The 25,921-nt window shown below is 45.1% G+C and overlaps 2 protein-coding genes and 1 long non-coding RNA gene across 3 annotated transcripts in view; 2 read left to right on the forward strand and 1 right to left on the reverse strand.

The window, feature by feature from the left end:
* Positions 1 to 982, forward strand: part of abca12 (ATP-binding cassette, sub-family A (ABC1), member 12) — an 80,933-nt gene extending 79,951 nt beyond the window's left edge. Inside the window, exon 75 of the mRNA XM_063213426.1 lies at positions 49 to 982. Within this exon, the coding sequence (XP_063069496.1) occupies positions 49 to 162 (114 nt within the window). The 3' untranslated portion in view covers positions 163 to 982. The remainder of the gene's footprint in view (positions 1 to 48) is intronic.
* Positions 983 to 6,086: 5,104 nt separating this feature from the next.
* LOC134461611 (uncharacterized) lies at positions 6,087 to 7,204 on the reverse strand. The gene is made up of 2 exons (XR_010037339.1): positions 7,067 to 7,204; positions 6,087 to 6,209 (listed from the first exon to the last, which is right to left on the reverse strand). It is a non-coding gene; the product is annotated as an uncharacterized LOC134461611 (long non-coding RNA).
* A 785-nt stretch (positions 7,205 to 7,989) lies between these two features.
* Positions 7,990 to 25,921, forward strand: part of bard1 (BRCA1 associated RING domain 1) — a 40,054-nt gene continuing 22,122 nt past the window's right edge. The window contains exons 1-9 of the mRNA XM_063213427.1: positions 7,990 to 8,157; positions 8,377 to 8,433; positions 8,623 to 8,771; positions 9,659 to 10,113; positions 10,646 to 11,350; positions 13,290 to 13,370; positions 15,183 to 15,355; positions 21,956 to 22,082; positions 23,487 to 23,622. Of these exons, the coding sequence (XP_063069497.1) occupies positions 8,084 to 8,157; positions 8,377 to 8,433; positions 8,623 to 8,771; positions 9,659 to 10,113; positions 10,646 to 11,350; positions 13,290 to 13,370; positions 15,183 to 15,355; positions 21,956 to 22,082; positions 23,487 to 23,622 (1,957 nt within the window). The 5' untranslated portion in view covers positions 7,990 to 8,083. The remainder of the gene's footprint in view (positions 8,158 to 8,376; positions 8,434 to 8,622; positions 8,772 to 9,658; positions 10,114 to 10,645; positions 11,351 to 13,289; positions 13,371 to 15,182; positions 15,356 to 21,955; positions 22,083 to 23,486; positions 23,623 to 25,921) is intronic.

The raw sequence follows: 25,921 nt of genomic DNA on the forward strand, positions 1-25,921 counted from the left end.
AATGTGGTCTAGGACAATTTTTTGACCAGCGTGAATCTCCCCCTGCAGGTCTTCATCAACTTTGCCATGGGGAAAGACGGCATGGAGAAGACAGACGCGGTGCTGCTGACTGAGGGCTCTGACGCAGACAGCCTCAACTCCTTTGACTCCGTCGACACATGAAGGAGAACCACTCTTTTGCAAAACACCACCGGCACGACTGAGCTGACCCTGACAAATTCTCTGGAATAGCATTAATATATACCGTACATATGCTTTAATGCAAATTTTGTTAAACGTGGGGGAGGAGATTATTTTAATCATTCTTTTTTTTTAAATTGTAAATTGTTGTCGTGATGGTATGCTTGTCATTTATTCTACTCATGAAGGACTGGTTATGAAGTACACTTTACTGGTTATGAAGTACACATTACTCAGGGTAGGCTCTCTCTATAATGGAACACAAATAGCCTACATTGCACAGGCGCTTGTTGAATTTTAATCATAAAATCTGTATTTTCTAAAGGTATGAGATTTAATTGTCTGGCTTTTTCTCTATATTTATTATATTGACCAATATGCACTGTTTAACTGTATATTAGTGAAGACTCTGTGTTCTTTTCTTTATTATCATCATACATCACAAGTATTTTTTTTATTTACTTAAGATGCCCCCCCCCCATCAAACTAAACTATTAAATGTTAATGTAAATGCACAGTTGATGTAATGGGGCATTACAGTTGAGATTGTGTGCCCAGGCTGCTCGGTGCAAGCGAGACCTACAACACATAAATTGGAAAAAAACCTTTTGGGCTCACAGATACAAATGATTCTCCCCCATATCCGTGTATTTTTGCTCTCACTGCCATTAATATTTCCCATAGCACACAGCAATAAGAATGTGTTGAATATTTCATTGGCTTTCTATTCCATTGGTTGAGGCAGAACAAAAAAAAGCTGTCTTTTTCATTTTTTTTCTATATTAAACTTTTTTGAACTGCAGTTTCTGAGTGTTTCGTTCTTTTGTATTATTTTCCCATCAGTTTTATTGAATAGATTTGCAATGCCCTTTGCCTTCATTATAGGCCAGCTATTCTTGCAGGAATTCCAATATGCGACCTTGTGTCCTCCACTTGTGCTTGTGGCCTCACGTTTTGCTGATGCCCCGCCTCCATGGAGAAAAGCTCAGAAATCAAGTATCCCCACTGTTGGCCAGCCTACAGCCACAACAAATTTTGGGTGACTATTCTTCATTCATCATTTAGTTCACAAATGAGAAAATGACTTTACAATTCAGCTTTTGCAAGATATTGAAATATAATGCTGTTGTCAGTGATGTCATCTAGACACATTATTTCCTGGTACGAGGTCACAAGCACAAGTGGAGGACGCAAGGTCACATATTGGGACGCAACCCTTGGGTTGGATAAGGCAAAATCATAGAGGTAGAAAATGTTCTACCTCTATGGGCAAAATTCTCCATACTTCCTTCTTGGGCGGGGTTAAAGACGTAGGGAAATCAAATTTAAATGTCAAATCATTCCGGCTTAAATATGTACATAAAAGTACTCTTTATCAGACGATATTGTCCAAAATTTCGATTTTTTTTATTTTTTAAACTAAATCCCGTGTTCAAATCTGTGTTTCTATTTTCGTTATCTAATGCCGGCCAGTTAATTATACGTCAGCTTGTACACCTAAATTCGGCCAATCATATAACGTCAATCATTTTTTTGGGTCATAGCATCTTGATTCATATGTCGCAGCTTATATACGCAACGGTTAATAATTCACCCGGAACCTTCTAAAGACGTCGAGGGGTACACTTCAGGACCAGCCGTACACTCGGCTACACACCCAGCTGTAATGGAGCCTCTCTGTTGTGTGCCCAAATCTCAAAGAGAAAAAAAAATCCTACTGTGGACACTGGACAGACTTTCCACCGTTTCCTCAAAGGGCAGGCACTTCGGCGTGAATGGATAAATCACATCCAGAGGGAATCTGGTCCATATTTCAAGGTAAGATGCGTAATTATGTCCAGTCACACCATTGACTGTCACGCATTAGCTAGCACAAATAAGATAGCTCGGCAAACTTGTCATGACTCGCCTAATGAAGCGAATGCCTCGATGAAATAAATGAAAATATGAATGCGTAATTACACAACGCTACATTTATATGATATTTCCAGATCACTATTTCAAGATTATGCTTTCAATTGTTGTGGTAAGCGATCCGATGGCCACTAATGGTGTGCTACCAGAACCAGTATTTATAGCATACTAATGCCTAAATCAAGTTGTTTTGCTAACCAACTAAAATACGTACATCCCGGTATTTATGGTTACAGATCAACGCTGAGACCAAGGTTTGCTCTGAACACTTTGAGAAGCAGTGCTTTGTGAAAACCGGCTGTGGAATCACAAAGCTTATAAAGCATGCTGTGCCAACCTTGTTCGTCTGGACTTCAGAGAGGCCAAAGATGAGAATCATCATTCGTAGACCGAGGTTAGTTTGTTCAGTCAATATTCAAAATGTACATGTTTTAAAAAAGAGAATAGTTTGCCATAGGAATACATTTTAGACAAAAGACTTAGAGAATTAATGCATGCTGGATATATATTTGTTTGCATTGATCATGTCCTCCTGAGTCATGAGCCAAAGATTTCAAACTGTGATGCTATTACATTGCATTACATGTAACTTAGCTGACACTTTCATTTTATTCCAAGAGACTTACAGTTGTTATTTGTCAGGGTATTGGTTACAGTCCCTGGAGCAATGTGGGGTCAGGTGCCTTTCTCAAGGGCACTTCAGCCATGGAGATGTAGGGAGAGGACAGGGGGATTCAAACCTGCAACCCCCAGATTGAAAGACCAACTCTCTAGGCCACGGCTACCCCACCACTAGGCCACGGCTGCCCTGTATATATTATGACTCTCCTGTCCTCCTCTCCTGTTTCTTTTTCAGTATGGATTCCATGGATGAAAACCAGCCTGATGAGAGAAGGGATGCCTTGAGGTATGTTAATGAATTGCACCATAGTTTGTAATTCATTACTGCATCCCGTTTTATATCAGTTAGGAATTGGCAGTTTGATCACAACTAGTGGTGTTGTCTTTTTGCCCTTCCAGCAGAGGTACCTCCTCTACACCCGTACCATGATTATGCTGTTCCACCACCAGAGGCCAGAGACACCAGAGGAACAACTTGAGGCGGCTCGCAAACACATCATTGAGCAAGACAAGTTAATAGCACAACTTAAAGATAAAGTGTTCAGTGTGTCGGGATTCCAGTGTGATGATGGTCAGAATGTTATTTTACACAGGATTCCCAGACTATGCCACCTTTAAAGCTGTATACAGTTGAGGACGATATTATTAGCCCCCCTCCTGAAATTAGACATTTCTCTTGATTTCTCAGTAAGAATGACCATTATTAACCCTTATGTTGTGTTCGGGTCATTTTTGACCCGTTTTCAAGTTTTAGTGTGAAAAAAACACACTTTCCTTTATTTTCTTGGAATAAGGCTTCATCTAATCCTCAGTCACAATCATTGCAACACACAAAAAATATGTTTTATCATTTTAGTAAATTTTAAAGGTCCAAAAAAAAAAAAAGTTACATCTGTGGTGTTCAGGGTCAAAATTGACCCGGCATAGATTTTTGGCTGTTGTATGCATCTCTGAAAAGCTGTTGGTTGCCCCTTGTGTTTAGTTTGGTGATTTATGGTGAGGAAAATATATTTCTTGCCTGAAATTTTTTTTGCCGGCTTTTTCATATTCCAAATCCAATATGGCCGCCGGACAGTCCCATACACTACAATACGTCATATCTCCTGTTGTGAAAGGAGTACAGATGTATGCTGAGCATAGACATTAACCACAGACTCTCAGTGGGATTGAGGACTGGACTATGAGTGGGTGATTCCAATATCGTGGTTTTAGTGTCCTTGAAGAACCTCTGAACTAATCTAAATGTATGCTTTGGGTTACAATGTTGTTGGAAGACCCAACAATCCAGATTCAGACACAGACTCCCTGTGTCTGAGGCTGAATAACAGACTAAACTTGATGCCCTTCCACTATGTGTAACTGTGGAAACTGCTTAGCCTCATTAGACCAAAGAAGCACTGGACACCTGCCTAGATGATTGTTATTGACCTGGCCTCACCTGGAGGTTTTTCCCCCCCAAGAAAGACAGTTGTTAGGGCTTGTCATCATATTGGGCTTTGGGGCCATCATCACAGAATAACCCCTTTACTAAAGGCAGTGCATATCAGAGTGTTGTTGAGCTTTGCCTATGAACATCTGAAAGTCAAACATGAGTTTTGAACATCTCTGCTTTCATCTGATGATATTCAATTGCACCTGCTTTGATGCATGAATTCTGCTTCTGTCAGGTGAAGAAAGGGATAGGCCTTGAATCGTTATAAGATGGTTTCCACAATTAAATATGGTGATGGATGCATCATTCTGTGGCAGCCTCAGCCACAGGAAACTTTGTTTGGGTGTATGGCACCATAAAAACTGAAAATTCTGATAGAATGTGGAAAGTGATCTTGCAAAAATATGCTCATAGAGGGAGCTAAGATCTTCACTGGACCTTTCAATAAGATAATAACCCAAAACTTGCATCCAAAATAGTTCAAATGTTCTTCAAGGATACTAAAACCATGGCCATGGAGTGGTTCCGACCTCAATCCTTTAGATAGTATTTGAAGAGTGCTGAAAATGAATGTCCATCCTCAACATCCATGCAATTTGGACCAGCTTAACTATTTGCAATGAAAAAGAATGGGCCAAAATCCCTGGTAGGACATGTGCCAACATAGTTAACAACTAATCAAAGTGCCTGGTGTCAATTTTTGTTCATAAATGGCACTGTATTGACTATTAATGATAAGGGGGCTAATCATTTTGTCCTTGCCATTTTTACACTTTTTTGTTTAAACTCATTGTGAAAATGGAAAAGTCCAAATTTAACTTATTGGATACTATCTCCATGGTGTATTCGTTTCCAGAATAACATACATTTATTAATAATGATCATTCTCAATTATCAATGAAGAGATATGTCTAATTTCAGGAGGGGGGCTAATAATATCGTCCTCAACTGTATATGGCTCTACAGCCCACAGCCACGGTTGGATGGAGTCAGGCTCAAAGGCTTACACAAACAGAGGTACAGGTCATCAGAAAGGCATTTAATATCCCTAAACTAGCAATTATGGACCAGTTCTTTCTCTTCCTCTGTCGTCTCAGACAGGGTTTTGCTGAGCAGTGCACTTTGGTGTGTCACAGTCAACTGTGAGCAGAATCTGTGTCACCTGGGCTAACTATCTATACTTCATGTTAGGAGTAGATGAATGTATGCCTACTTGTTTTCAAAACACTTACCCAGACACCAGAGTCATTCTAGACTGTACAGAAATATATGTGCAAACGCCTAGTTTGAAGGTACTTGACTCCGAAATCTATTCCCATTACAAGGACAACCCAACTTTCAAAGGCCTGATTGGAATTGCCCCGTCTGGTGAGGTGTCATTCGTTAGTGACCTGTACACAGGCTCCATATCCGAGAAGGAGATTACAGAATTGTCCGGCATCCTAGCAATGCTTGAAGAAGGCGATTTAAGTCATGGCAGACAAAGGGTTTCTAATTAAGGAAATGCTATCAAAATTAAATGTCTCCCTTGTGACTCCACCCTTTTTAGGCCCAAGTGGCACTTTCAGTGCAAATGAAGTCACAGAAACACAAACAATCGCAAGACTCAATCGCAATTGCAAGATAAGGAGAATAAAAGGGTTACACATATTTGATGGCGTCATACCCATGACACTAGTAGGCTCTGTTAACCAGATGTGGGCTGTGAGTGCAATGTTAACAAACTTCCAAGGCCCATTATTCTGATTTTCTGAAAAATTATCAGTCACAAGTGAAATAGGAAACATAGATTGAATTGATGTTTATTTGTACAAATCTGTCATGTTTGAAATGTACATCATATTCATGATATCATCTTATTGTACTAAATGATATTATTTATTATATATTGTATTGTACAATTCATACATCATTTCTCCCAGTAATTGTAATAAAGAAATCTGTGAAATGCGATCCTTTGTTTTGTTGTATACTGACTTTCTTAGCACAGTGCAGGCAGGAAGGAGGAGGAAAAAAAACTATCAAGTTTAGCGTTCATCTCTTGGTCATGGGAAAGCTCCACCTGTAATAGATCAGAAAACAAAACATTAGAAAAATGTTGTTTACAGCATATGGGTCAATGACATTTTTTGTGGCAGAGGTCAGGTGATGTAATCACAGCTTGTACCATATTATATTAATTATGTAAATTACTTACTTTGAGATGTACAAAATAATATTTTAAACAATCCAGTAGATGATTGAATCATGTTGTGACATTAACGTACACCACCCTGATATGTTTGCCACTAAAAACATCAATGACCAATTTGCAACAGTGTGTAATAACTAAGTCTTTGAGTAACTAACACCAAAGGCACCATGGCACCAGTACAGTACAGTACAGTACAATCATGGACTCTCAGTGTAGGCCTACCGAAACTGACAGAGGGCAGAGGAACACTTTGTAATACCGCTTGAAAAACTGTTTCCAATACAGCAACATGTCACAAGGTAACTTACCAAACAATAGTGTATTTTGTCATTTTGGAAGCCTTTGTTTGTCTGCTATGCTTACTTTCTTATCACCTCACCATGTATGGCCATCTATGATCCCCCCTCCCCTCCCCTCGAGGTTTACCGTATGTAGCCCATGTTATGCGTGTAGGTTTTCATCGACAACCTCTGTCGATGCTCTTTGATCTGAGTATCTGGGATAGGACCATCAACACTTTGCCCTGTCTGGTTATACTATTTGACATGCAACATGCTTCACCATATTAACAACGGCATGTTAAACGCTTGGTGCTGACATTTTAGACAGGGGAAGTGTAGGTTATCAGATCGAAACATGTAGAAAGCAGTTGACTGCAGCACGAACTGAGCAGTGTAGCTAACATGGCTAAAGTCTAATAGAAATCTCATTCTTTATTACTTTACCATTGAGTTACGTTCCAGTGTTCACGGGGTTGGACGTCTGTGTCTTCGGCTGGCGTACTAGCGTTGCGACGAGGCAAGGGCTCAAACATTATGGTCGTATGCCTTCTACAGAGAAAGTTTCTTCCACCCTGGCGTCCTCTTCCATGACGCGTTCCATAGAGGTAGAAAATAACACTAGAGAGGACCCCGCCCCCCTTTTTACGGCAATCTGTAGCGGCCATTATCTGTAGGTAGATCAGAGAAATGGAAATTAACGGAGAACGAGGCTCACCTCTGTCAAAAATTGCTTAATCATGTGAAAATGTCCATCAACACACTATACAAGGACAAGAGTTGAAGTGTGTTGCTAACTATGTTCATAAAAAATATTATTTGATTTTTAAATGTATTTTATCGACTCATATGATAAGTAGATATTTAGGCTGACATTTCAAATCTGGTCTTTGATTAAAGTGTTACTTCATATTTACACAGTTTTAGTTAATTTCTTGACAGGGGTGGGCTTGTTCTCCATTGACTTGCATTGCCTGAAAGTACCTACACTACCTACGGAAGTTGGGAAGCTCCAGCTGCCATTTCCCAGTGCTGTCGCAAATTGGTGTGTCCTCTCTAGTGTTATTTTTCTACCTCTATGTCGCGTTCCTTCTTGATAGCGTCGTTGGCGTTGGCCCGTTGCTAAGAGAAACCGGCCACAGTCAAACATGCTTGCACACCTTCTCCGTCTCAACAATCCCGCCCTCTTGATAAACGACCAATCAGATTAACTTTATTCACTCGTGTAAACTCGTGTAAAGTCGTGCTCCACTCGGGAAAAATCTGAACGACAACAGTTGGAACGGTCGTTTCCCTACGTCTTTAAGAGGAATGGAAGAAATGATTGGACGATGGGTGGAACGACGTCACTGTTCATCTGCTTGGCGGTAACTGAAATCAAAACAACAGGACGGAAGAGACAGGCAGGAGCTATTACAGAAACTATTACATACTAGTTACTGAAGATAATACAGTAGTACATAGATGTCGCAAAATGCTTGGAAGAAAACGAAGGAAGCGCTCGCACATTTCCGAAAACTTCTGCTGTGCTCCAAATGGTAATGTGTCACTTGTTCTCACGTATGACTATTGCAAAACTTTGGTTAGCTTCCTTTTAGCTGTTTTTAATTAGCCCTGTTGATTAAACACTGCCCCTTCCATCGTGTCTTTGCTTACAATATGTATTTAATTATCCCTGTATCTCTTAAGTTACAAGCATGTACTGCAGTGCCCTGATCTCGACTTTGAAATGGCACGTGTTAACTTTTTTCTTCTAGCGCAAATATTGTGCACGACCCGTTGTGCCTTGGAAGCTGTGAACACATCTTCTGCAGGTATTACCACAGCCCTTATAGTTACTTACTTGTAACATTTTACGAATACATTTGATACTGTGCTGTTTGATGGCTAACTTGTGGTTAACATTATCTGGTGCTGGGCACCGTTTCAGACGAACGCCGCGATTCAAATATAATCAAACCATACTCTTATCTTACGCAACAAACCTGAATGATTCAATGTAGGTCTTGTGCTGGTCCATGCGCGGGTGGCGAGTGCAGCGTGTGTTCGGCTCCAGCGTGGGTAAAAGACATTCAGATCAACAGGCAGCTCTGCAATATCACGACTCTCTTTCGGAATTTGGACGAACTCCTCAATCCACCCGAAATGTCAGGTAACTTCACATCTCAACATGATCCCAGCTTCTCATTCCGCTTTTCCCTGACCTCTTCCATCAGCCATAGCACCCAGGTCGCAATTGTGCACTCACTAATGTTAACCTGTTAAACGAGTGCTCCTGCTGGGGGGATAAAAACTGAAATCTATAATTGATGTGCGGGGCAGGTAATTACAGTAATTATAGGAAGCAATTAACCATGGTGGCACAGAGTCTGGCAGCACTAGTCTTTGGAAAAATAGTATCGGGGCACTGTTCTCGGCAGCAGCAGTCCTCACCCCCCGGTGAGGACGGTGCTTATGAAACCATCAAATTACAAGGCCCTGTGAAGAAGTGGGCTTTGAAGTGTTCTGTCTGTGTCCACTGAAGTAACTCTCGTGTCATTTTTTTAGGGCTCCGCACAACTTGGTAGATGTCTTTGCCTCACCTATCTGTCCTTTTTTGGTCACTTAAATAAAGTTTAACAAGGATAAAATAACAGGTTGAAGTGCATGTGTGCACATCAGTGTGTGTTTACAGCTCCTACAGTAGTAAAATGTGGCATTCTAGAGAAATCCAGCCAGACATAATGCATTGCACTCCTTTGATAAGTGTAACTAGGCAAACATTTCCCCTGGTGTCTTGTGAACTGAATAGTGCATTATCATAGACAGCGCAAAGTGGAATGCACCCATGCGAAGTGAGCTAATGTCTTAATGCCTGTGCCTGACAAAGCGAAGGAACCCTGAAATGTCAGTGCTAACAATCCCTCTATGTTACCTGAATGTTTTGTTTTAGGCCCTTCAACATCATGTTCTCTTAGCGTGTTTAAGGCCCTTCGCCCTCAAGTGATCTGATTCTCTCTCTCTCTCTCTCTCTCTCTCTCTCTCTCTCTCTCTCTCCAGCTACACCTCCAAATGACCCCTGCAAGCTATCACTAAAGATAAAGACAAGCCCTGTCGTCCAGAAGCAGAAGAAGTACCGCATCTGGACCAGCCCCAAGAGCCACCGCATACGCTGCCGGGTGGACAGACCCGCGCAGGCCGGCCCACTCATCCCAACAGAGGCATTCCATACCCGGCCCGATCGTCCCAATACCTCCCCTGATCTTCCAGACGTGTCCAGTCGTCCAAAGGCCTCCCCCGACCCACCAGACCACTCTGTGTACAACTTCCCAGCCTCTTCCCAGGACTCGGGCTCCTCCTCCCCCTCCAGGACGAAGGCCAGCGCCTCCAGGAGGAAGAAGAAGTCGGCGCAGCAGAGGAAGAAGAGGCAGACGGACAATTACCGGGTGCGGAGAGCCACCGAGGCCGCCGCCGCGCAGCTCCGCGAGAAGCAGAAGAGGCTGCTGCAGCTGCAGGTAGGGAGTCGAACAGTCTTGGGGTCGAACGGTTGCAGGTTCGAATCCCGTATTTTCCATGGCTGAAGTGTCCATGCGCAAAGCATCCAACTCTGTATTTGATCCAGGGGCTGTAACCAATACCCTTTCATACAACCAAGTTGCTTTTGATAAGAGTGTAGGAAGGAAGTGAAGTACGGCACTCTTCAGATTTTTCTCTGTTTATCCGCCTACGAACGCTTTGGCCAAAGCCCTTCTTCAGCGTGTAATGGCAATTGCACCCATAGGTGGTAGGTGTGCCCTGTGTTCACCTTTGCTCGATAAGAGTGTCACATAAGGCCCTGCCGTGGCCAACCGGTAGGGTACTCGTCTGCCATGCGGCCGACTCGGGTTCGATTCCCTGCCCGGGTCCTTTGCCGACCCCTCCCCATCTCTCTCCCCATTCGCTTCCTGTCCTCCCCTTAAACTGTCCTATCGTCAATTACGTCGTAAAAGACCAAACAAAAAATCTTATAAGTGTGATGTTGTGTACTGTTGTGTTATTGTAATGTAGGTGCTGAACCAGCAGTGGGGAGTCGGAGCGGATGTAGACACAGATGTGGATGCAAGAGCAGAGGAGCAGCAGGAGGACACGGAGGGTCGTGGGGACGGTATTGATAAACAGGGCAAGAGGAAAAGAGTGTCCTTCCAGAGCCCATGTGGTGGACCACCCTCATCTGAGGGCTCTCCAAATGAAAACGCTCCCCCCACAGAGAATGGAGCCACCGTCTCCGAGCCTGCCATCTCCAACATGGCTCCACCCGCTGGGCTTATCATCACCACCACCACCACCACCAAGACTCTAGCACCTGTGCCAAATTCACCCAGCCCTCCTCCTCCTCCTCCTCCTCCTCACCGACCAAGGACGCCCAAACGTGGCCGTGCACCAGACAGAGCAGATCACCACCAAAGCACTCCGAAGAGGCCTCGTCGCGAGTCTGCCAGTGGAGCGCGGCGCCTGTCGGCAGTGCAGAAGGAGGATATCATTACGCTGTCCACCCCTCCTCCCTCCCCCTTCACCAGCTCCTCTATTGCTAGCTCCAGTAGCAGCCAAAGAGCTGGCGCCGCCACTGGGGGAGAGCTGGACGCCAGCCCCCTGGCCTCAACCAACAGCAGCTCCCAGCGCAGCTGCTCCCAGCGGAGACAGAGTCCAGTCAGCCCGGCCTTCATGAAGAAGAACAAGAAAGGGGAGACTCCTCTCCACCTGGCCTCCATTAAGGTAAAGGCTGGGCGATCGCGAACAACATTTCGATTCTATATTGGGTGATGTCAATACACAATTCAGAGTGGATAGGGTGGGTGAAGTCAATTCAAAATTAGAGTGGGAAGCTCAACCCCCCCTTCTGTTTTTATTTTCAACATGAAATGATGGATAGTTGAATTTCTACTCCAAATTGTCTTTTGTTTACTGGACTGGGCAGAATGAGTTCATAAGATGCTGCAGTGTTCTTTTAAGGAATAGTTGGTGAACACAGAGTGGAAGCACAGAATATGAAGAATACATTTGCAAACTAGAAGCACTCAGAGAGCGCAGACCTCCGCCAAGGAAGCTGCTTGATACTTTTGACTATGTTACACCCCAAGTCTTTCTGTCTTGTTTTTGTGGTGTTCCTGCAATTCAATTTCTGGTCACTAGGAGGCGTCTAGATGGGGAAGAATCTTTAAAAAAGTCCTGGTTCCGTTTCGTGATCCGGACACCACCAGAATTTAATCACTTGTTCCTTGGGTCATTATCAACAAACCCACAAAGTTTCATCGAATTACGTTGATTCGTTTTTGAGTTATCCCGCTGAGACAGACAGGCAGACAGACAGACAGACAGACAGACAGACAGACAGACAGACAGACAGACAGACAGACAGACAGACAGACAGACAGACAGACAGACAGACAGACAGACAGACAGACAGACGCACGCGACCGAAAACATTACCAGGACCCACTAGTTTGACGCCCTTTCGGTACTTACGTGGTGCATGGTAATCAAACATTTCAAACAAGCGATTTAATGTTAGGGTTAGGTTTAGGGTTAAGGTTAGGGTTAGGAGTAGGGTTAGGGTCGTATGACGTAAGACCTAAGTACCGAAAGGGCGTCGAATTAGTGAGTCCCAACATTACCTCCTTGGCGGAGGTAAAAACAAATGGAGTCCAGTCTGCCCGGCCTTCATAAAGAAGAGCCATAAAGGGGAGACTCCTCTCCACTTGGCTGCCATCAAGGTAAAAGGCTGGGCGATCAAGGTAAAGGCTGGGAGATCAGGAACAACATTTCAGTCGCAATATATTCATTTTCTGTATTGGGTGATGTCATTACACAATCACAATTTGGAGAGGATAGTTTAACCTCCCCCAATTCTGTTTTAATTTTTCCACATGAAATAAATATGATCACATTCACCCAGCCCTTCCATCATTTTAATCAGCAAGGCTCAATAGTTACATTTCTATTTTCCAAAAACGAATATTAAGGCAGTAATTATAATTACCAAATGATAATAATAAATTGGTGCTTGATTGATAGATTACAAATATCACTTGACTTGATTATTTTCCTCAATTAATTGCCCAAACCGACATCGATGTAACACTTTCAGCCCTCTGTCTGTGTCCCCGTGGATGTGGGGAGCGTTTCTGGCCGGCTTGTCAGTGTGCATCATGCTTGTGTAGGTGTGCACTTAAAAAGCCTGTGACCTCTGGTGTCGAAGGGGCCCGTGCGCCTCCGCATTTGTGCCATTGCCATGTCTGTGTTTGTCAGCGTGTTTCCCGGCTAATCCCGGTAAAGCCCCTTTAGTCCTGGGGGCTGGAGTGGTCGATAGCCTGGCGGTCAATCAGGACACGCAAACACATGCTGTCTGCTGCCACGACTACACGGCGTGCTCTTCTGCTGCTGTGCTCATCTGTGCTCCCGAATCCCCATGTTACAAGTGTGGTGACGGGGCTTAATTTTTTTATTCTGACCCGAATGTCATCATCTTTATCTGTGTTTTTCTCTTCTGTATTTCCCCTCTAACCATGTTTTGCCTATCCCTCCCTCCTTCTCTCTCTGCATCTCTCTCTCTCTGTCTCTCTCTCTCTCTCTCTCTCTCTCTCTCTCTCTCTCTCTCTCTCTCTCTCTCTCTCTCTCTCTCTCTCTCTCTCTCTCTCTCTCTCTCTCTCTCTAGGGGGAGGTAGCATCTGTGAAGAGGCTGTTGGAGCAGGGTGCTGATCCCAACTTGAAGGATAATGCTGGCTGGACACCACTGGTCAGTTCTGCCACTCTCTCTCTCTCTCTCTCTCTCTCTCTCGCGCGCCCTCGCTCGCTCGCTCTCGCTCGCTCTCTCTCGCTCGCTCGCACCCTCCCCCCTCCTCCCCCGTTTCTCCAAAATATGCAAACCAAGCAAGTCCAAGAGAATCCTTAATTAAATGCCCCACAGCACAGACAGACAGTTTCACCACTCATTCACTTTTTCCTCTGGTCTTCCTTTGGCATCTCGCACCGGACTGCAGATAGATTTAACATCTGCCCTTTGCAGTAATGCCCACTGAGGTGAAATGTGTACTTTAACACAGATTTTAGAGAAAAAAAATGTAGGGCTTTTTTGCCTTTATTTTCGGGACAGTGGAAGAGAGACAGGAAATGAGTGGGGAGAGAGAGAGAAACGGGGAAGGATCGGCAAATGACCCGCGCCGGAATCAAACCCAGGTTACTGGCGTAGTAACCCAGTGCCTGACCGTCCGTTAAGGCCACGGCAGGGCCTTACTTTAACAGAATTGTTATCAGAAATAATGAAGTATTTAGTTGGCCTGGGCCCTGGCTCCAAATGGCTAAGGCACCATAGTGTTACGCGCCAGGGTCCCAGGTTCGATTCCACAGGTCCTTTTGATCCTCCACTGTGTCTCTCTCTCACCACTTGAATGTTGCATAAAAGCCCCAAAAAAACTCTTTAAAATGATGTGTTTAGTTGACTGACTTTAGGGCCATTTTAATGAGCTTATATGAGTACCTGACTGATTTGATTGCACGTCAATGAGCTTTATGGCTCTCAGTGCAGCCTGAAAGACTGAGGTAGCGCCAGAGTTCTGTAGCTAGCAAGGTCTGCTGGCTACCCAGTCAGACAGCTTTTCACACTTCTAAAGGTGCAAACCCATTAAATCGGCCTCTCTATTCATCCACGTTTTAAAGGCTACCACCCACCACCATCACACACAAAAACATTGATTAAAAAAATGGAGTTCATGCATTTTCATGGCTTTCTATCCATACAGACGAGCTTGCAATTACTTTTGTTCACAGTATAGCTGGAAGCTGTCCATATTAAAGGTGCCGTGACGCATACATGGTACCGTCTGACCTTCTTTCATGGACTTCTTTCATATTTTTTGTGACATTTTTGTATGGTTTGGAAAACCTTGGGAAAGCCTTGACACGATTTATACCAACTTGATGACTTACAGCTTGATGACATGAGCCTAGGATTGTAGCCACTGTTCGTGTTCATGGTAGTCTTTTTCTCGACGGATCGCTAACAAAAGCGCCAATTAAAATGTGTCAATTTTGTTTATATTATATTTCTTAAGAAAATGACGACTCCAGGCTCTTCTACAGTATTAGATGATTTACCTCTTAACTTAACCTGGTTTACTTCCTGCACCAGCTTCTTAGCTCAGGGCCCCTGGGGCAGCCGTGGCCTAATGGTTAAGTTCGAATCCCAGCCTTACCACTCCCCACCACACTCCATGGCTAAGGTGCCCTTGAGCAAGGCACCTAACCTCACACTGCTCCAGGGACTGTAACCAATAGCCTGTCCTGAAAATAAAATAAAATTGAGTCGCTTAAACTTTGGATTTGGATGAAAAAAAGCGAAGGTAATGTTATGGGAGTGGTTATGTTATGGTTATGGTAACAGCAAAACGCTTTGTTCACCAAATAAACTACCAGCAAAGAATACCAGTGTGCGGTGATTCATCCTTCCTTTACTTGGATTACTCTTACTGCACATCACCAGCACCTGGACAGTGGTTGTGCACAGGGACGCTACTTTGAGTAATGTTATGGTCTTTGGTCTCCTTCTCAGCACGAAGCCTGTAACCATGGTCACCTGGCTGTAGTGGAGGCGTTGATCCTGGGAGGGGCACTGCTCAACACCCCGGGCTACCAGAACGACTCTCCGCTTCACGACGCAGTCAAGAACGGACGCACGGCCATCGTCAAGCTACTCCTGCAGCACGGCGCCTCCCAGAGCGTGGTGTGAGTACTGCAGGCCTTGTGTTGCACTTAGCTGATGGTGTGACACGCACACACGCACACATGCACACAAACAGAGACGCTATCCTTAACCTTGGGTAGCTGTCGTTGCTATCTGAGTGGGTCTTGAGATGGAACGTTTGTAGGTTGGAACGCCACCCTAGTAGGAAGAGTATGGGTGGGCTCTTACACCCCTATCCAGAGTTTATAAGGCGTGCATGCACACACATCCACACATACACCCAGCTGCATTTCAGTGTTGGTGTGTGTGTGTGTTTCACCTATGCACCACATTTGCACCATGAGTCCTCCATGGAGCAGGCAGATGGATAGGGCTGCAGACGTGGCAAGCCGACCCCCTTCTCCCGTCCGCTCTCATCTCGTCCCTCAGCCCCTCTCTTTTGTCTGGCTCAGCCCTCCTCTCTGTCTCCTCAGCCCACCCTTTTTTACCAGCACCTCACCACCATCATCCCTCCATCCACCCTCCAAAACCCTCCCCTCTGCTCTGTGTGCTCAGCCCAGCAGCCCGCCTCAATGACGGAGGCATCAGCAATCCCCCCCTGCCATCCTTTCTCTGGGTGAGCTGGAGGAAGCGGCAGCAACAGTGGTGAAGGTGGAGGTGTAGGGACGGGTGCTGCAGACAACAGCAACAGCAGCAGAGAAGAAATGCAGCCTTCCTCAGTCATCCCAATCAATTACGCTCCCCCTCTCTTTCATTCATTCGCTCTCTTTCATTCTCTCTCTCTCATTCTCTCTCTCTCTCTCTGTCTCTCTCTCTCTCTCTCTCTCTCTCTCTCTCTCTCGCTCTCTCTCTCGCTCTCTCTCTCTATGCCCATCCTTCTCTGTCACTCATTTTCTGTTTCTATCAGTCTGTTTCTCTCTCTATCTCTCTATCTCTCTCTCTCTCTCTCTCTCTCTCTCTCTCTCTCTCTCTCTCTCTCTCTCTCTCTCTCTCTCTCTCTCTCTCTATCTATCTCTCTATCTCTCTCTCTCTCTCTCTCTCTCTCTCTCTTTCTCTCTCTCTCTGTCTGTTTCTCTCCGTCAGATAGGATCGGATGAAGAGCCATGCCGCTGCCTGCCTGCCTGCCAGAGCGGTGATAGGGGGCCCAGCACTCTATCAGTAATATACCTGTAATGAATTGATTGCCAGAAACTTGTTTTTTTCTCTCTCTCTCTCGCTCTCGCTCTCTCTTTCTCTTTCTCTTTCTCTCGCTCTCTCTTTCTCTCGCTCTCTCTTTCTCTCTCTTTCTCTTTCTTTCTCTCTTTCTTTCTTTCTCTCTTTCTTTCTCTCTTTCTTTCTCTCTCTCTCTCTCTCTCTCTCTCTTTCTTTCCTCTTCTCTTCTCTTCTTTTCTCCTCCCGCTTCACTGCCGTGCCATGCGGCTTTAATAATAGTGGCTGTAGAGGCAGCAGGATGCAGCTCTTTGGCCAGGCCTGAGAGAGACAGACAGACGGAAAAAGAAAAAGAAAGAACTTAGAGAGAGGCAGACAGACACAGAAATGCAGTCAGGGCTTTTTGGCCCTTGCTCAGTGGACTGACAGACAGACAGCCGTGGGACGTGAGGTGAAGAGGAGCGTTTTGAATTTCAACATTTCGGATGTGTTGCACCCAGCATGCATCACTGGTCTGTTCCCATTCTCTGTGTGTGTGCGCGTGTGTGTGCGCGTGTGTGTGCGCGTGTGTGTGCGCGTGTGTGTGCGCGTGTGTGTGCGCGTGTGTGTGCGCGTGTGTGTGCGCGTGTGCGGCTGGGCCATGCCTGTGGGTGTGCTGTGCCCCTCCTGGCTGCCTGTCATTGAGATGGCTTGTTGTTTTAAGCTGCTCCATCACACATAACCAATAGTCACCCATGGCCTTGCCTCGCCTTGCTTCATGCATTCGTTGGCTTTCCGTTGTTCCGCTGCATAAATATAGCAGGGCAAGTGCACAGCACAGGCAGCCTTAGTTGACAAAGCACTAATTTACCTCCTCCCTACTGAATGCTGATGGCGATTTGTGGAGTCATCCCATTGCCGCCGCCACCAGGAGGGAGAGGGAGGGAGAGGGAGGGAGAGAGAGAGGGAGAGAGAGAGAGAGAGAGAGAGAGAGAGAGAGAGAGAGAGAGAGGAGAGAGAGAGAGAGAGAGAGAGAGAGAGAGAGAGAGAGAGAGAGAGAGAGAGAGAGAGAGGAGAGAGAGAGAGAGAGAGAGAGAGAGAGAGAGAGAGAGAGAGAGAGAGAGAGAGAGAGAGAGAGAGAGAGAGAGAGAGAGAGAGAGAGAGAGAGAGAGAGAGAGAGAGAGAGAGAGAGAGAGACTTACTTACTTTCAGTTTAGTGTTACGTGTCACGGTGAGGGATCCATCTGCCAAGCTCGCCGTGGCTCACCGACGCTGTTGTGAAAACAAGCGGAATGTTCGGGTTTGTTAGTATTCCAGGCGGCTCACATCAACACATTAATTTCCCACCCCCTTATCAGTATGGCAAACATGGCTGCTGTGATTATACAACACACGCACGCAAACACACACACATACTACACACCACACCACACCACACACACACTCGTACCACACACAACACACACCTACTACACACCATGTACATACTAACACACACACACACACACATCAGCAAATAGCTCAAGAGAAACAGAAGAAGGTTGAGTGTGTTGAAATCATTTCACTGATAGCTCTTGGCTCGTTGAGATTGCTTGTCTCTGCCACAGTCTTCTCCAATGACAATCATACTATATATACTGAGGGTGTGTGTTTGTGTCTGTGTGTGTCTGTGTGTATCTGTAGAGAAGCCGGGCTCATGAATCCAAATGAAATATTTTATGGACCACTGGACCTATTAATTGTTCCCCAGGTGTTATCTCCACTCTGTGGCTTAATCTCAACACACAACCGGTATTTATTTTTTTACCTTCTTCTTCTCCTTCTCCTTCTTGCGCCTCTTCTCTTCCTCCTCCTCATTGCTTTAGCGTCCTGCGGAGGACAAGTGGGTTTGCCTTCCCTGTGTCGTGCATCTTGTCATGGCTGCCCACCTTGGCGTACATGCACTCCTCCCATTCCTAGCCTTGATGAGCAGCACCAGTGACTAAAGTCACGATTCTGAACGACGCGTCTTGGTCATTCGCAGCCATGCCAAGTGACTGTGATTCATGGTAGAGGCATTCAAGAAAAACAAAGAGGCATGTGTGTTGCAAAAAGACAAGACGGCTCGCTTGCTGAGTGTGTTTTGGACTCATTTTATGGATTTATTCCAGCAGACTCTGCTATCCATGAAACACAACTGAATTGATTTTTTTTTTTTTTACAACACTGTCATTCTGGCCCTACTGTGGCTACTATAGGGCATTGGGCTGCTTCACTGGTGATTCGGGTTCAATTCCGGTGTCCTGTCGAGAAGAGCTCCCTGTCGAGATGAGCTCCTTTTAGCTACTGAGCATGCACACGCATGCGCACCTCCACGCCGCGACTTCTGCGGCTGATTGCCCATCGAGCTGAGCTACCGAACAGCTGATCTTGAACATGTGAAATATCAACTGCAACAACGCAACGCTAAATAATAGGTGTACGGTTTGCAGAACAGGGAAACATCCGTGCCACATACGCTGGTGAGAGAGATGCATTGCACAACCCCACTGGGTCATTTTTAGCGCACACCCTCTCCATTTCCTTGTGCAAAATTACCCCGCGTTAAACTTGTTCTAATAAAACTTAGGCCTACATGTACTGTATTAATAATCAACCCTACTGATTTAAGGAAATCTGACCTAGGCCCAGGCTTTCTCTCGTTGCGTTTCACTTCTCCTAACTAACACCTGTGTCATTAGACAGGCTGTCTCTGTTTAAGAAAATGCAAACAATTTAATTCCCACACCCGACGTTGCATCAGACTTCTCTTATGCGGCATGCATACCAGCCCGAAACGTGCAGACCTAGGCCCTACCAAATGCGAAGCAAAAGCTCTCACTTAGGCTAGATTATGACTCGTGTCATGTCCTGGGAACAGACGCGTTCAGCGTGGATTTAAATATTTGCAGATTTTTTTTTAAAGGAGCTGTGTTCGTTTCTATAGCCTAGGCCTATAAGCTATAATATTGAGTTGGTTATTAGAAACTTCTCCGCGAAAGTCTAAAGGTGCGGACGAGACACGCTGCTTGTTTTAAAATAGTAGCCTACTAAATAAAATAGCCTAAACAATCAATAGGCCTATTCTATAGGCAAGTTATTAGGCCTAGCTAATAGTTGGCTATTATTAGAAACTTCTCCGGAAAAGTCTAAAGGCACGGACGAGACACGCTGCTCGTTTTAAAATTGTAGCCAAAATAAAATAAAACAATCAATATTTTTTTGGCAAGTTATTGAAACATCTCCACGGAATGAAAATCAAGGTAGCTAATTTCGACGAGGCAGCATAAATAGATAGGACGCCACTGTTGAGTTAGGCTACTGGGAGCTCATCTCGACGAGGCAGCTCATCTTGACGGAACACCGGCCCAGGTCCTTTGCCGAACCCTCCCCATCTCTCTCTCCCCTCTCGTTGCCTGTCAAGTCTCTCACTGTCCTGTCAAAGATAAAATATTGAAAGACCAGGAAAAAAAACCAATGATTTTGTTCGATGTGTCAGTGATGGATAACCTGACTGTAGAGTTAACAATCCAGTTCTATGTACCAGTAATTGTATGTAATTCACTAATCAGGTGGTTTATTTGTAGTATGACACAGCTCTTGAGATTGGAAGGCTGACTAATGAAATCAGCTGTGTGTATTGCACAGGTAGAATCAGATGATTTGGAAAATGTGTTGTCTGATTGACGATGTTACCAGAGAGCGTTGTCTTATACTGCAGCCAGTCAATACCTGTCCGGGGGGACTACAGATTAATAGCCTTGTGGTTATAATTTGACTCAACTGAAGGTTGTGCACCGTCCCTGTCAAATATACATTACACTAAATTAAATTTGAACTAAACTGCCCATTACTGTTTATTGTGGACGCGTCATGAAAGCTCAAACAAGTGATCAGACAGCATATTCTTGTTGGGACTTAACAGTAAACCGCTTCCACCACAACCATGTAGGTCTTTATAGTTTGAGAGGCTTGAAAACCTTTCACATAGCCCTTCAAACCGACCATACTGTACTTTGAAAGATGAAAGCCCACTGACCAGAAGATGGCTATTGGCGGTTAAGGCCCCGTGCTTCTCTGTGAGTAAGACAGATGTGAAGGAGCTGCAGTTTGATATCATACTCCGCCTCGCCTCTCCTCGGAACCCCACCCCCACCCCCACCGCGTGAGGGGCTTAATGGAGAAATGGGGGCTCTTGTCAGTGGTGTCCTGCTTTCATCTGATGGAGCAAACGGAGCGTTGAACTGGTGGTGCTCAGAGCAGGCCCGGAGATCAATGATTTATGGGGCCCCTCGTCCGTCCATCCTGCTCCTCTCCTGCTCCTCTCCTCTCCTCCCCTCTCCTCTCCTCTCCTCTGCTCTCCTCTCCTCTCCTCTCCCCACCCATCCACTCCTCCTCTCCTCTCCTCTCCTCTCCTCTCCTCTCCTCTCCTCTCCTCTCCTCTCCTCTCCTCTCCTCTGCTCTCCTCTCCTCTCCTCTCCTCTCCTCTCCTCTCCTCTCCTCTCCTCCTCAACCCACCCATCCATTCCTCTCCTCTCCTCTCCCATCCACTCTGGCTTCAAATGGCCCATGCAAAGATATTGTAGGGTAATTGATGGGGGTAAACAGAACTTTAACAAGCATGGTCTTCCCTGCAGCTATTCGCTTTGTTATGGACGACGTGCTTGAATGAAAGAATCGCACCTAAAATGATAAAAAAAACAGCAGAAGTTTTATGCCACTGTCAGGAATGCGATTTATTCTCTGAAAGTATTGTGCCGTGGGCTGTGTTGTTTTAAATTTGTGCTAGTTATGTCAGAAAGTAATGCATGAGAAAGCAGTTGGCTCAACTTTGTGTCTTGAAGGTGTGAGAGGGGGCTTGGGAGTTTGCTTTGTGCTGCTCTGAGTTGACCTGACAAAGTGCAAAACTCACCTCTCTCTGTGTGCATCTTCAAAGTGGAGAGAGGGGGCCCAACCAGACTCTTGAACTTTGCCTTTTACTTTCTACAAAGATTTTGCTAAAAGTCTGGGCATCGGTGAAGTGTATACATTTATTGGCTGGTGCCTTGGCAAAGTGCAAACTTTAAGCGTTTCTGTCTTGAATTTTTCTGTTCCCAAAGTGGCATCGCATAAGTGCACATTTTCACTTGGTGGTACCTCAGCAAACTGTCAACTTTAAACCTGTTTTTTTCTGTCATTACTTTCTGTTCATAATGTTGTCTGCTAAAATTGCAGTTTGGAAAAACCAAAGCAGAAAGTGCATCCTATGACATGGTGGTGTAGTGCAATACAGCACTATGCAGATGTATTAATGTTGACATTTCTCATCTTTCTTTCATTTTTCATCACCAGCCAAACTGGCTAGTAGATATTAATCTTACTAGCCAAACACACACGAATGGGTCAAAGTGGCTAGTTAGTAGGTCTTTAAGTAGGACTAGCATTTGGCTGGTGTTAGTTGGATGGTGTTAATTTAGAGCCCTGCTCCTGACTCATTGAGGCCTACTGTGTTGCAGGAACATGTTTGGCCTGTGTGCGGTGGACTGTGCTGAAACGATGGAGATGCGTGCCCTGCTGCTGGGGGCGTCCCAGGGGGCACATCCAGCCTGCTCCCCCCTCAGCCCCCCTGCCAGCCTCAGCAAGGTAAGTTAGTTAGAAACTTTATTGTCCCCAATGGGGACATTTTTTGTCGGCAAGTAAGGTAAACACCAGGCGCTGGTGGGCCCTGAAGTTATTCCAAGTGGGCCTTGAAATCATTTCCTACAAATTATAATCATATTGTGGTGTGTGTTGCTATTGATTTTATTTTAGTTTTTTTCTTTATTGGGTCAGAAGTGGGCCCTGAACATTTGTGGCAATTTCGAGTGGGCCCCACGTTGGAAAAGGTTGGGAACCCCTGGCCTAGGACATGATAAAACAAAGATTAAACACGTACCATACACATTTACCCAGATATAACAGACATGACATAACAATAGGCAGGACAGGACAAACTATTCAACAGTTCCACTATTCACTATTCCACTAAGAACAAACCCCATCCAAAGATTTTCTTAGCAGAGCAGTAAGATGATTCAAACTTCGCCCACCTAAAGGAAATGCTCAGGCTTGAATCATCTTACTCATCTTACTCTACTCCACTATCTGCCCCACCCATTCATTCCACTCTCACATCAGCGTTTGTCATGCAGTGCTGTACAAAAGCTTAACTAAGTTCAAGTGTGTTTCTCCCCAAGGGGGACATTTAGGTTGTAGCAGGTATTAATTAATTATTAACTCTGTAAATTACACCACAGGGAGAGGTGTTTGAGACGGCGCCTTTTTTATTGCTGTCTGGGAAATTCATTGGTTTAATTTCAGGCTACTTGGTTCTTCTCCTGCAACCATTTATGTGAAAATATTTTCAACGTATTTTTGGTTTACTACCCTATTACAAGATGGAAAATTCCACCTCCAAATTTAACATTGTTGTTGCATTGTTAGTGTGACGGTGCACTGTCATCGACAACACGTGACACTTGTAGACACCAACACAAAAGCACAAAGCTTACTCTACCTGCCAGCCATACCTTTGTTGAAGAGTGGTCAGTTTTGCATTGTAGCAAAGATTTATTGCATTTACTTAAGCTGATTGTATGAGTTGCATTTTATTGCAGTGTTAATAGGCACTTTTATGGAGATGCGAGGTATTTTTATATGGACTCTCCAGCACAGCAACCCCTCAGCCTTGTGCTGCCTCACTGTGTGCTGCTGCTGCTGCTGTGTGATTTGTGCACCAGCGATGGCAGCTGGCTCATTGCCTGTGGCCTACAATTAAATATGTGGAGAGTAATTGAAGTTGCACTGGCTTTGACATGACATGCCTCTCCCTTGGTCCTTCTCCTCATCCTTCTCCTCTTCCTCATCCTTCTCCTCCTCCTCCTTCTCCTCATCCTTCTCCTTCTCCTCCTCCTCATCCTCCTCCTCCTCATCATCCTTCTCCTTCTCCTTCTCCTTCTCCTCCTCCTCCTCCTCCCCCTTCTCCTCCTCCTCTATCTGCTGCTGTAGATTGGGGGCTGTCGGGGGCAGAAGGACGCCGGCGTCACCCTCCTCGGCACCAAGCTGACCCAGCCGCAGCGGCGACAGCTGGCCAGGGCGGCGCGGCTCCTCGGAGCCCGGCTGGTGGACTCCTTCTCCAGCGCAGGTGATTAATGAAGCTCATAATGTCACAGCCGCCGCGCCGGAGCCGGAGCACACAGGCCTTCGTTTCGAGGCCCCTGGCCAGCTTAGCTCATCTCACCACACCTCACTTCACCCACACCAGACTCTGTGGCGCTGGCTCTGCCTCTAGGTCTGGGGTGCATTTCTCGAAAGCATAGTTGTTAGCCAGTTAGCAACTTGGGTAGTTGCCAATGGCAAATTGCAATGCAACCAACAAAGTAGCTATCGTAGTTAGCAAGTGCGCTTTTTAGAAATACACCCCTGGCTTGGCTGAGGTGTAGAGGTTCAGGTGATGGGGACCTTGCTGCATCATCATCATCAGGGTCACATCTGGTTTCCTTTGTTTTCATGCTGGTCAGCAAGCTGTTACAGGAGTTTACTCTCAGAAAGTAGTTACAGCCACCCTCACAATTACCCCACCCTTACGATTTAGATTTCTCCAGGTGAAAAACGATGTTCTCGTTGGTGTATGGAAGGCAATTGGCCAGTTAGTTGAAAAGAAGTTCACTCTTGGAATGTAAGAATGTTCTCTAGTTACTCCCACCAGGGCCGTAACCAGACATTTTCAAATACCAGGGTCAAATACTGCGTGCTGTACTACATACTGTACATTTAGAATGCTTCAAACACTTAAAGGAATAGGTCGGTATTTTGCATTTGGGACCTTAATTATGGTGTATCATACACTGAGCTACCCACCTGTGTCACTTTTGTTTGATTTGAAGCCTTCCGTGAGATTTTGGGTTTGGGCGATATCCACAAACCACCATACAACGGGAGTCAGCGGGGCACAGACTTTAAATCCGTCGTACATGCCTAAACAGTATTTTCTTATTTTATTTAGGGTCATACAATTACGTTTCCGCCTCATTTCAATATTTAAATCTCCCGGGTTCAGTGAACGAATTAAAAATCTGTATTGACTGAGGTGTGCCACGTCATCTTTCTGCGACGCTCATTCTGACAGCCACCCAGCTCTGCTACGGCAGTCGGCAACATGATAAAGTAACAAGAAGCAAACGTTGAAGCTCTCGGTTTTTAACAGTTCTTCGGCTAGAACTTTGCTATGGGTTGAATGTGCGCATATACTGGATGCTGAAACTAAACGACAAGCTTTATGAAACCGTGGCATTTTGCGTTGAGATGGAAAAGGAACGCGCCACACTCTCCTGGATACGAGGCTACGTGTGTGCGGCTTTTGCGCCAAAGGTCTTTCTAAACAAAATAGCAGGACAGAAGTGACAGCGTCAGAAAGAAAACAATGCTGTTCCGATTGCTGATGGAGACAACAGAGGTAAGGACATATTATGTATCTAGAGTTTTTGAATGGCTAATCTTGGTGTCGCCTCAAACTAGCTCTCTTCTCGGTGCCTTCGTATGGCTGTTCATGCTAGGCCTACAGATAGTCAAATGAATCAAAGCTACGTTTGGTCTCAAACAAAATTGTACACGGAAAATACGAATAGTATTCCTTCAGTAGGCAAGACAATCACAATCATATGATAAGCCCTGCACCAAATCATGGGGTATACTTATAAGTACAGTTGACTTTTACTACTAGTAAAAACATTCAGCTGTCTAGCCTCCTGAGAAATGGTAGGCTACATTGATCCTCATGTCATATCACTTGGAGGTTTTACAGTGTGATACTGATCTGATGTAGTGACACACTTCTTTATTTATTTAGGTAGGTGCCAAGTAACTCTGGAGGATATTCTCGCCATGACGAATCGAGCTGGTATCAACATTCTTCGAAGTTGAATCGGAGATTATAGCCAAAACTCGCAGGAACACACAGCTTTCAATTGAGTAAGTCGCCGAGGAATTTGTAAATTCTGTTTGATTTACTATGCCCAGACAGCTTTGTCGATATTGGGGTCAGTCAGTGACGTTAGTAGTAACTTCACAGCTAGTGCCACGATTGTATAGATTATTATTTGTTCTGTTGTGTTTCATGTCAGTGGATTATCCAAGAAGCATTTTCATTGCAGTATACTAATCAATTATTTCTGAACATAAGCTGTGGTTGTATCCCCCCCACCAAGAAAACAAAACAAAACCCGTCATTGACTGAAGTGTCCCTACCTCTTACTTGCTGTATTGTGATCATCTGTCTCGTAGGAAATGCTGTACACAGCGCCCTGGGAGCTGAACGTCTGCGGCCAGGTTACAGTACAGAAGGGTCATCCAAGGTGCATCATGACCCTCATCCATCTCCCACCATACCATATGCTGGATGGAGTCAGAGTCTCTACATTGACTTATCATCTTGTGTTATATTG

The sequence above is a fragment of the Engraulis encrasicolus genome, chromosome 13, assembly GCF_034702125.1.
Source record: "Engraulis encrasicolus isolate BLACKSEA-1 chromosome 13, IST_EnEncr_1.0, whole genome shotgun sequence".
NCBI classification, from domain to species: Eukaryota; Metazoa; Chordata; class Actinopteri; order Clupeiformes; family Engraulidae; genus Engraulis; species Engraulis encrasicolus.